This window comes from Eupeodes corollae, chromosome 2, assembly GCF_945859685.1.
Source record: "Eupeodes corollae chromosome 2, idEupCoro1.1, whole genome shotgun sequence".
Classification (NCBI taxonomy): Eukaryota; Metazoa; Arthropoda; class Insecta; order Diptera; family Syrphidae; genus Eupeodes; species Eupeodes corollae.
Window position 1 is genome coordinate 128,001,224 of NC_079148.1, and position 12,786 is coordinate 128,014,009.

The window sequence follows — 12,786 nt, forward strand, 5'->3', positions numbered from 1 at the left end:
ACATGAATCTATTCTAAAGTCCAATAAACTTTAAACACAAAAATTTGATATAAATTATTAATTATGCGCATATTTAACAGTCTACAAGTTTAATTAGGCTGTCATTTATTTGTCTTTTCTTTTTTTAAAAAAAGAAGAATCGCATAATGTTATGCAAAATTGAGCCGAGTAGCCTAAAAATTCAGCTACTTGTTTCACTTTATGGATGATAAGCGGGTGATGAACTACAAGAGATTTTTTATTTTTATTAAAAAGGTTATCAATAAGACAAGATATTTTTGTATATTTTATATACATGTATATCATCTACCAGCATGATACAATAATAATAGAAGCACAAATCTTTTATAACAATGCTTCAAAATTCCAATTGAGATTAATGGGTAGGGTATGTATATAAAATATCATCTCGTGTGCTATTCAAATTATGATATGATAGTAGCTAATGACGACACAACGCACGCTTACCGCTGTGCCGGACATTCAAGGTCATTGGTTGGTTTGTGACAAGCCCCACTTGTTGATCATCGTTCTGATCTCGTAAGTGTATAGTTATGAATGTATGAACATATGCATAACTATATTGTATAAATTGCGCAATAAGAGATGACAGAAATAATAACAACACAAATTAATTAAGTTTACAGATGGATATAAATATAACTGAAAAGGGCGTCAAAATCAATTCTGATCGAATTTAAATGTGGACAATTACTGGGACGAGTATTTGTAGACAATTAAAAAGATACATTTATTAAAATTTTGTTAGGTTTTTTTGCCCTCAGTGCTGTTAAACTGAATTAAGATGATTAATACTTTTTAAATTTCTCATTTCATAATATTGAATCAGTTTAAGAAGAAAAAAAAAACAAGTATACGCCGAGTAAGACATTAAGATGTCCAAATAAAATTTAAGAAGCAACAATATATTTCATAAGTTCATAACAAATAGTTTTCTAAAGTTCACATAAACCTTTCAACAAAATATAAAAGAGGACAACATTTTACAGATATAATGTTTAAAACTAAGTAGTTTTTTTATTCAATGTAAAATGGCATAGTAGTTAATTTAAAGAATTCAATAAAATGTTTCTGTTAAATTGTTTATTTATTTGTCGTTGACTTTTAAAATATGGGAAATCTTTTTGCCGAAACCTGTATTTTCAATGCAGTCGTTGCTTAAATATGGGGTACGCAAGAATACGAAGAAATACAAAAGTTTCAAAGAAATGTCTTAAAGAAACCTTAAGGGCACCGAACTATTCAATTTATTTGGAAACAGGCCTTCCAAAACTTTTTACTTCAAATCTAAAGTTACAGGCCGATTATTTAAATTAAGTGCTTGGTCTTCGCGAAACTCGGTTATGTAATATAATGATGCTCTACGAAATTCGGAATAAGGATTGGTGGATGATGATATGGAAAAACATTGCTGCTTCCTGTGGAGAAGTTGTGCAGATCAATCTCAACAATATTTTTCAGATGAAAACGAATTTCTACGAAATCATCCAACAAATTGAAGAATCTAACCGAAATCAGATGATTGAAAATGCCCGTCAATCGGAGAGTAGATTACTCTATAGTCAGCTTAATTATAACTTGTGTGTCAAGAACTACTTGCAAGATTCTTTTTCCAATTAAGATATTTCCCTAATTTTTAAATCAAGATGCGAATTCCTACAATTAAATGGAAAACCAACAAACGGAAGCTTTGACCAATTTGGCAATTTACACATAGTCCAAAAAGTTTCCGTACAGCTGGAATGTTTCGAAATTTTTCTTAAAATATCGAATTTAAGATACCAAAACTTTTTATAAATTATTAGGAATGAATGAAATTATGTATATCAACTTAAAATAACAAAAATCCACAGCAGAAAAAGATAAAATACGGAACAAATAAGTCTACGTACAGTCATTTTTTGATTACTTTTCGTTGAAAAACAATTTAACAAAAATCACTTCACTTAAGGAAAAAGTAGCTTAATATTTAGTAGGACCTCCTTTATTCTTGATAACTTCCTTCAATCTATTTCTCATCGAATAGATAAGCTTGGCGGTCGTATCTGGATTTTTTTTTTCCATTCTTCAAGTAGGATCGTTTTGAGGTCATTCTTGTTGGGGATTGTATGCTGACGAATCTTTTTTATTAGGTGATCTCACAGGTGCTCAAGAGGATTGAGATCTGGAGACTGAGCGGGGTGTTTTACTTGCGTACTAACATTGGTCAACAACCATTCCTTTAGTAACTTTGGCCGTATGGCACAATCTACCATTAAAACCATTTCTGATTGAAAGGTTTCTAATTGTTTGGGGTGAGATATCAATTCCATCACTAGTTTTTAACTTTCCTGCTAAAACTGGGGCACTTTGCTTGGGATTTTCTGCTATACTCTTCAACAATCTTCTATCCGTAGGAGGATCAATGGTTTTTGGACGGCCTGATCTTAGTTAGTTTGCGATGGTTTTTGTTTTTTTTTTTATAATTTTCCAATACATATTGGATTAAAGACCGTGGTCTTTTGAGTATTTTAGAAATTTCACCCAAAGATTTTCCCTCATTTCTCAATTCAATTATGATTTGTTTGGTGGCATAGGGCATTTGATTATTTTTAGTTGCCATTTTCATTTCCTTGAGTTGAAAGGAAGTTTTTTAACTGAAATATTATTTATAATACAAAAACTTGCCAAAAAAAGTGATCAAGAAACTTTCAACGCTAATTATAACATGATAATAAAATCTATACGGAAACTTTTTTGTTGTTGTTTTGCATTGTAAGATTCATAACGGTATTCTTTGTTCATATAAATTCTTTTATTGTTTTTTAAAAGTTCGAGGAGAACATGTGCTATCATCAATGTTCCCACTTTAGGTTAATTTTTGGACCTTACTATTTGTTCTGCAGTAATAAAACAAAAATTATCTCCTGTACGAAGACTTTTTGGACTTGATATAATACTAGATATTTAAGAGCTATGAAATAGTAGTATGACACTAAAAAAAATGCATTTGAAAAAATAACGGTATATTTCAAAAAAAAAAAAATTAAATAAACTTAATACTTAGTAGCATGACCATGATTTTTGAAACTGGCTTCACAACGTCTTTTCATGTACTCTACAAGACATTGACAACTCTTAAATGGTATCGTCTGTCAGCGTGATGAACTACAGCCCAAAGTTCGTTGTTGTTTTTTGGCTTAGCATCCCATACTGCTTTTTTAATGTCTGCTGCCCACAAGTTTTCTATTGAATTGAGCTGGCCCATCCATAACCTCAATTCCATTGTCGCGAAACTATTCCTTACCCAACTTACTCATATGCTTTTTATAGTTGTCTTCCCGAAGTAAACATTTCAGCGGCATGTCATCTTCAGCAAAGGGCAGCATAGTGTTCTGAAGTATTTTGACGTAAGCGTGCTTGTCCATTATGCCACCGATTTTATGGATTGAACCCACCCCTCTGTAGAAAAAGCAGCCCCAAACCATAATACTAGACCCGCCATGTCTCACCGTCTTAATGGGGTATCTGGGATCATATTCTGTATTAGGGGGGCGCCTTACATACTGACGGCCTTTGCCTCCATATAAAATTATTTTGGATTTATCAGTCCATAAAATATTCCTCCACTTGTTAGTGAGCCAAGTGAGATGTTCTTTGGCAAGTTGAAGACGTGGGGTCACATGAATTTTCTTCAAAAGTGGTACCTTGCGGGGGCCGCGTGCATTCAATTTATACTTGAGTCTCAAAAGAGAGCTCTAAAGATGATAGGTGACTGTTGTCTAACTGAAACTTTTGTATCTCTCGAGCACCGTCGTAAGGTTTCATGCCTGTCATTATTTTATCGCTACTTTCATAAACAATGCTCTAATGAAATAGCCAGTTGCATTTCTGCCCTCAAACAATTCAATACCCGTTCTTCTAGGAATGTTCAGTTAACCCTCAAACCCAATTTCGGACGTACTGCAAAGTACAGAGATTCTTTCTTCAGTCGCACACACGAATGTGGAATGCTTTACCAGACTCAATGTTGCCCACTCATTACAATATGCAGACATTCAAAACCAATGTGCATCGGTATCTCCTTTCTAATCCTATCCTCCCTTCTTAATTGCTCGCACTGTGATTAATCATGATAAGGGTATTCATATCCTCTTGAGTGCGCGTATAATTTAAAAAAAATGCTCTCGTAGACTTCTACGTACCGTGTGAACACCACAGGATAGGTTTAGCTCGTCGCGGATTTCTATAGCAGACATTATTGGTCAATTTTTAGCACAACGAGTGACCTGTCGAACTGTAGCGTCTGAAAGAATCCGCTTTTTACCACGTTTTTCTTTCTTTTTTTAGGTGATCGCATTGCGTATCATTGGGGCTGAGCAGCCGACGAGTTTTTCCACCTCCTTGTAGGCCTTGCCTTGTTTTATAAGATTTTGAATCAAAGTTCTTTTTTTCTTCGCTACAATGTTTTCCTCGTCCCACTAAATTATGAACAGTCCAATATTTTATGTTTAATACAACAAAAACTTAAAAATTAATATTAACTTACTTTTTGTACCATTAATGGAATATTTTGTTGTAAATTCAATATTTATAAATTTGTATGCTTGTCGCTACTATTTTATTGCTCGCTTAGAAAATCAAATCAAGAAATAAAACAAGCGGTGAATAATAACGGTTTAAGTTTGGCACTTGAAAATGCAAAGTCAGGGTTGTCACACATGATCGTTAATGAAATGATGCATAATGGAGACCGATTGTGCACAGTACGCGAAATATGTAGCAGAATAAATTCAACTAACAGGCACTACTATTTCATTGCTCGTAGCTGTATATGTACACAAAAAAAAAAATTGTCCCGATTCGGATAGAATCGTTGATTAATAATTAATATTGGGAAAATTAATTTCAAGTTTTTTAAGAGATTTATGCGTATTCGTAGTAAATTTATTTTGCAAGTCAGATTTGTCTTAATCATTTAATTAAAATAATCGAATATCATTCTTTCGGGTTGCTAATTTTGCTAAAAATAACCTTTAATTTACAAAGAGTTTGGTTTCAAAGTATTTATTTATAGAAATGTAGGAATTTAAACTCTGTGGTATAAATTAACAAAAATCAATTTCACAAAACTTAAATTATAAAAATCCTTTTCCTTTCCTCTTTTTTGTTAAAGTACCTTTATTCATGGTTTTAATAAGTAAAATATTCAAACATTTTTTGAAATATCGTTTACTGTCAAGTTATGTAAATAATTTATAAACTTAAAATGTATTTCATTGACCTGTTGAATAGATTTATGTAAATTTTAAACCTTTTGCCTATAAATTATAAAATAAGTTAAAAAATGTAATACTGTTTGAAATCTAGCTGGTGGTTAATTGAAATCACAAATAAATTTAAACAGGATTTTTGCTGCTTCTTATTAAGTCCAAATGAAGAAAAGAATTGGCAGAACTTGAAAAAAAATACCAATAGTTTAAATAAGTTCAGTGCTTTATGACTTAAATTCTCTGGTGAGTAGATTTTTTGAGTTATAAATTTTATGTCTATACAGAATTAGTTTCCAAAAATATGAAATTGTTCCGAAACTATCGGATTTTAAAATTAAATTAAAATTTGGATTTTAGGAATACATACAAATTGAAACAAGACTTTTGGTGTTTTATACTAACAGAGTAAAATTTGTTATATTTTTATACAGAATAGAACCTCCCAAATCATTAGTACAAAATATTTCTCATTGAAGTGTCATTTACAGCTTCATAAACATTCTATAAACTTTGTTGGAATCAAGAAACTATTGAAAATTCAAATCAAATATAAAACTTCCTTAGGTTAAAGTGAGTTGCAAATAAATGCAAACCTCTCAATTCTATGCTAACAAAAATAGGTAGTAATACCTATTAATACCTTCTAATTAATTCTGAATGCAAACGTTTAGTAATAACAACTCATTATGATACTTCCGCTATGATAATTTTTGTAATTCAATTCTTTTCAATCTAAAATCATATTTTGTTTTGATGACCTATTGGAACTCAATTTATTTTGTTGTAAGTGTGTTAGCCTTCATTTTCAAAACATCTTAGACAAAGGATATTACACCTTTCTACTAGAGAATTCAATGGAATACTAAAATCTTTCACAAGACATTACTATTTTATTCAAGGTTATACGATTAACTTTTAGTATTACTATTTAATCACTTAAATTTATTGCCTTTTAAACCTTATCACCCGACAAGCGATAAGGCAGAACTTTAAATAGAATTTTGTTTCTGCAAAATCAAACAAAGTTCCTGATTATCTTTCCTCTGAACAAAAACAAATAAATTATTCAGTCGTGATCGCTAACAACAATTATGCAATCCGAATGAAAATAAACACAAATAAATTGATTTCTTGGTTAATACATTGTTTCCTGATTTTTTTATATAATTCGACGTCAAATTTAATTTAATAAAAACGACAAAAAATAAAATTAAACATTTAATTTTTCCCATAAAGACACACCTCTACTTTTTAGGTATTTTTTATAGTCGGAGTTTCTAAAGTCTATTTTAGGAACCTGAAAAAAATCTTTGTAGTTCGTTGTAAATCATTTAAAAAAAAAGAACATCGTACCTTGAACATCGTAGGTAGGTACAGTTTTTAAAAAATATCCCGTATCATGCTATAATTTAAAAACAGCCTAGGTCAACTGAAGGTTATTTCAAATTGTTCGCCAATCAAAAGAAACGCACTACCTATGCGGTGCGGTGGTCCTTGACAAAAGACATTACCGCTTTGAGCTGATAGTCACATAGTGGTCACACAATAAACTTAACTTCAAATTACTCTCTTATCATAAAACAAAATATTAGCCACTAAAAACAAACAAATAAGTACTTGCCTTTGATTCATTTGGTACGTTTAGCATTATTATCGACAGAAAATAAGATAAGAAAAAGCCGTAATCTATAAAAGAAGGAACTTAATACACTCTGAAGCTTATCACGACGCCCGCCTTCTTCTTTTTTGAAAAAAAAAAACAAACTTAATTTAGCTGAATGACAACAAAAATAAAACTACACAAATATTATGAGAAACAGAAAAAGATAATTTCTTGCTAAAGATTGTAACTAGAGAAACGATATTCCCGAAAATTAAAATAAATTTTCTCTGAAGACACTGAAGCTCAGACTTCCAAAAGCAATTTTCGATGACGATTTTGTTAGAGAAATGTCATTTGGGTTTAATTGTTGAATTAACGGTTGGCGGGGTGAAGGAGGCCGGCAAAAATGTCAACAAGGTTGAGAAATGTCAAATGCATCGTTCAGGCGTGTAATTTCTTTTAAGCAATGTTCACATTTGATGAGCTTGTACTGCGATTTCGTGGGACATACACACCTTAAACGTTAAAACCACAATGTACATAAACTTTCAATTCCACGCACACGAGGCAGTTTAATTGCTACTTTAAGTTGTCGCAATGAAAGTTTTGAACTCAACTTAAAAAGAAGATTTTATTTATTTTGGAGATTTTACTTTCCATACAATCGGGAGGAGTTTGGGGTGCAATTTTTGGTTCAATGTATGCGTTATGATGAAAAAATAAATAAATCAAGTGGAGTAAAAGTCAAGTGGAACCAGAGCCTAGTGACTTACAACTCTCACCCATTCCTGTGTGCGAGTAATGTTGTCAGAGATGGAGGGGACCTACTGTTTATATGCTGAATCCGAACGACTAATTTGAGAAAGCATTTTTCATGACAAGAATAACTCTTGGAAGATTTGTAAAATATGTTATGATAGCCTGAAGTAAATCACAGTTCAAAATTTGATCTTCGATTCAGAAACGATTTTTAAGCTTAACTGAGGTCTAACCTTTGTTCAAGTGGAATTCAAAAAATTACCAAAATCGTATTTTAAAGATGCTGAACCAAGTATTTCTATATGGCAAGCTTTTGTTCAGCTGTCATCTTTTGACATTTGACAAATAAGAACTACGACATTAAATGAAGTGAAACTATAAAAACTTCAATTTTCTATAACCATCAAAAATATCCCTTAAAAGTGCATCTACCTTTTTAGCTTTGCTTTCCATTTCTAGGTTTAGTAGAAAAAATTATTATTCATTTTAGAACACAATCTCTTGTTTCTTAACCTCAAGAAGATTTTTTAAAAAGAAAATAAGGAATATTTTAACAAAAGTTTATCTATAATTTCACTTAACCTACAGACGTACGGGTTAAAAGTGTTAAAAAAAACATGTTGTCTCCTATCGGACATATCTAGTAGGTCAATAAATGTACATGTATGAGTGTATTTATTTTGAAACCACTTTGGTGGCTATCAATGAAGGAGAACAGATGTTCTTTGCAAATGTGTAGTACCATTGGCGCGTATTCATAGAGGATTACTAAAGTCGTGATTTCTTGATCTTTTGTTTGAGGCTTGTTGATCAAATAAACCCAGCTCTTATTCATATCCAATTTTTCTGATGTTTTTAGTAAAACCACGCTGTCAAAATTCAAATTGGATGTCGAAAAAAGTAAGTAAAACAAGACTGTTTAATAGAAAAACAGAAAAAAAAACAATTAACAACGTTCAATAACAAAAACGTTAAAAAAAAACAACTCAAAACGTTCAATAATATTTTAGATGAACACTAAGGAAAATATAAAATGCGAACGGCAGGAAAACTTATTGCAATTAAACAAAGAACTTTGTAGCGAAAAGTCCCAAAAAGAAGAGCTACACCAACAAGTTTACGTACAATTTATTTGATATGATTTACCTTTTCAGCTTTTTAATTCACAAACAAAAATGAAATATGATATTTGGCTATGATAATAACAACTTAAACACAGCATTTCCTATGTTTATGGTTAAACCACAGGCTTAGCTCTAAACTTAGGTTAGAATTTATTTATAAATAGCCTAAACTTTGGACTTGCTTAGAATCAACTTAGCAAGATTTTAGCAAACATCTATGAATATGTCCCATTGTGTTTTACGTTTCTCTAACTTCTTTGTATACAAGGAAAGTAAGAACATAATCTGAGCTGAATTTTGTTATTATGTTTTAATTATTAAAGAGAGACACACATTTTTGACTATATGGCAATGAAGTTAACATACGTTTTCAATTTTTTAAATTTCTCTGCACTGAACATTATTTGTGTTTATTTACATCGAAACTGACAAAAAATATAATTTTTCAATAACTAGAATCTGCCACTTCAACAAAAGTACATTACTTCACTAGAATTCTAGTTTTGCTAATTCATTGTTTATTGCTTTTTTACTTCTTACAAAAATGTTTGTAATGTTAGTTTAAACTTACCTCTTAAAAAATGTTTAATGAACATTGGGTCTAACTTCTCTAATATTTCATTTATCTCGCACGTAAGAGCACCGTAATGACAAACTGTCAATTAAATTTGTTTTTAGCAAAATCAAAGTGAAAGAATAGCAAAGTGAATCCGTACAAAAATTTGCATTTCAATTTAATTTTTTAAACAATAATTTATATAAATTAAAGCACAAAACTAACTAAAAGACTGTTTTTCTTATTCACCATGGGTTGCGCTTGCTGTAAAGATAGCTCCGAAGAATCGGAATTAATGCCATCAGTTGTATGAGTTTCGTCCAAAAAATACACAACATAATGAGTAAACAAAATTCAAATGATTTATTATGTTTTCTTTTTGTTCTTTTAGGAAACCCGAAGAAGACTTCAAGAAGAAGCTGCTGAAAAACGTCGACAAGAAAACGAACAGCGAGGTATAAAAGATCCGGAAAAATTCCGAAGACAAAAAGAACGTGCCGAGGAGCTGGAACGACGCGAAAGGGAAGCCGCTAAACAAGGTGGTGCTCCTGTCTTGAAGGTGACACATCATCGATAACATCATCTTTTGCTTATCTTAATTTAATCAATGTTTTTGTTTTGTATTTAGTGGCAGCAAGATTAAACTAGGATTATAGCCAACTCTATATCACATCATCATCACAGCTAAAGTATATCACACCAAATAAATAAAAAACTAATCCAAACAAACATTTGTTTGTGCGACTAACATAATCGAGTTTTTAAGGGTAATCCTCTTAATCTATTTTTATACCTAAAAAGCCCAACAAAAAAAACAAGCCAATTGGGCAATCCAAAGTTGTTTCGACTTTTCTAGTAATTTTTATACTACGCTTTGTTATACGTCGTTTTGTAGGTATTATTACCGTTATTACTATTGTATTTGTTATATTATTTGTTAATTTTTAAAAAATTTAAATAAAAATTTTATTCTTGTTCTTAATAATTTGCAATTTGTTACTATCTCAAGATTGAAGATTTCAACATCTTTTATTTTCTTTGAAAACTCCTTTTTGAGTGAAACCCAAGAGGATGTTACTATTTCAAGACCCAAATACTCAACTTCTTTGCTCTGGATTCCAGATTGATGTCGTTTTAAGAATCTTTTATAAGAAATTGAAAACAAAAGCTGAAAGCTAAAATCAAATTTTAAATTCGAAATTGGAACTAGCAATGAAAATAAAAAAAAGTACTTTTCCCAAAACAATACAAAATTTTAGATTCAATGTTTGTTTTTAAACTTAGAATAGAGTTAATTGAATGGGAATTGAATGAATATGTAATGATAATTTTCTAAAACTAATTGAGTTAATATTATGATTTATCATCTGAATATAGAAAATAAAGATTTGCATGTTGCAACATCATTTCAGCCTTAAAAACACGCAGCCCAATTCTAAATGAAAATTCTTTTCCTTTCTCTCATATTCTAAACGAAAAATTCCAGGGAATTTTGTTCCCTTTTCTCTTTTTCCTTATTATAAACTAATTTCGAATGTGGGAATAAATACAAAAGAAAAGAAGGGAAATGAAAAATGTATTTAGCGCAAGTTTCTTCCCCATAAATTTGGTGGGGAATTTAATCAAAATGTAAGATTTTATTTATTTTTTAAAACAATAAATCTTAAAATTCGAATTTTTTTAGGTCTAAAACAACAAACAAAGAAAATATTCAGCCTTCAGAAAACGAACCTGTAGGAATTAGTAATTGAAGCCCTGTATGACCAACCAGAATCAACACCATTAAATAATACAACGCCAAGGGGTTACCCTCGTCCGAGTACAAGTAGTACAAAGAAAAGGACTGCCTCAGAATCTTTTTATGAGGAACTTAAGACTCAAAGAGAGTTATGTGAGGCTGTCAAGGGTATAGTTGAAGAAACTAAAGAAATTAGAAGAAACACCACAAAAGTTTACTGAGCTATTGAAAAAAATTTATAAATTTAAAAAAAGTAATGAAGATTATTTCGCCATAAAAAAACAAAAACTTAAGAAAGTTAAACGATACAACCAACGAATGGAGCAATTAAGGGCTCGAGAAATCGAAGATAAAATTGAAAGTAACCGTCGGCTTCTTGACATGAAAGAGCTTAAAACGCAAGTTTTCCAGTTGCCGAAAGCTTTAACAGTTTTGCTTCGCAATATATATTTTTAAGTTTCATTATCTTCTGGAATTTTTGTATTTATTATAAATATAAATTATTTTTAAAATAAATGCATATGTTATGCAATGCGCAGCACACATTTATAATTTTCGGTAGGCAATAGTGCAGCTCTCTCGCTCCAAGAAGATATCTCCATCTGTTCAATTATAGTTAGAGATGGCAGAGTAGATTACGTCAGGTAATCTACTCGGTAAACTACGTGTAGTTTATTAGATAAACTACACGTTTGATTTGTTTCATTAACTACCCTACATTTGTTACGTGTGCTACCTTCACAAAAAACGTTAAATTTCAAAAAGTATTTAAAAAATAGAGTGAATAAGTAACGACTAACGAGTGAAAAACACTGAACTATAAATAAGAAGCAAATATCTTGCGTAAATGAACTAAATCCAGTAATTCGAAGTTTTATGAAAGAAAAATGCAAATTTAATAATCATATGTTTTATTTTTGTCGTTTATTTTAAGAGCATAGTGTATCCGACGACGAGAGTTAGTTTTTCACACTTACACAGTTATCTTTTAGATGCAATTTGTCAATTTGGTGTTTGAATGGACATTTCAAACTACGTTTTGACGTCTACCGCTACGTCTGCTACATTTAACTACGTTAACTACATTTAATTACATTAACTACCTCATTTATGTAGCAGACGTAGCAAATGTATTAAATCAAAAAAAATCACATTTCTGCCATCTCTAATATAGTACAAGAGCTTGTGTGGACCTCATTAAACTTACTTTCTCTCGACATGCACCTGGATGGGAAGCATCGACGTACGAAATTCTTAATTCATTGTCAGAAAACATTATGACATTAAGGCTATATTTCCCTTTTCTATTATAAAATAAGTGCCTGTTTTCAGAAAGGGCAATGATCTGAACGTTCGTTACGTCAACACAACCAACAATTCCAAGAAACTTATGTTTCGTATAGAGCGCCAACGCTATATTTCTTTTTTCTGCAACTGTTTTAGGTACTTTTATCCACTGTGGACATAATTGCTCCTCTAAAACTTAAGCTAGCACCTTCCTGAAACCAGGTAGAGCCATACCAACACTTTCTAATTTCCGACCCAAGTTTGATACCCTCCCTCAGCAAAAAAACGTAAACATGCGCCCAATTTAATGATTGGTGGGATTCCAAAACGCTTTCTTGTTGGTTTACTGGACATGATGATGACATCCAACAAGTAGCTAAAGGAAACCTTGTTTAGTTGTGAAACCAAAGAAAAAAATGATTTTTTTTTTAAATTATGATAGACAA

The 12,786-nt window shown here is 31.1% G+C and overlaps 1 protein-coding gene across 1 annotated transcript; it reads left to right on the forward strand.

Moving 5' to 3' along the window:
- Window positions 1-9,424: 9,424 nt before the first annotated feature.
- Window positions 9,425-10,300, forward strand: LOC129946206 (small VCP/p97-interacting protein). The gene is made up of 3 exons (XM_056056300.1): window positions 9,425-9,622; window positions 9,707-9,874; window positions 9,944-10,300. Exons 1-3 carry the CDS (start codon window positions 9,566-9,568, stop codon window positions 9,956-9,958), a joined length of 240 nt encoding a protein of 79 aa, XP_055912275.1. The 5' UTR covers window positions 9,425-9,565; the 3' UTR covers window positions 9,959-10,300.
- The last annotated feature ends 2,486 nt before the right edge of the window (window positions 10,301-12,786 follow it).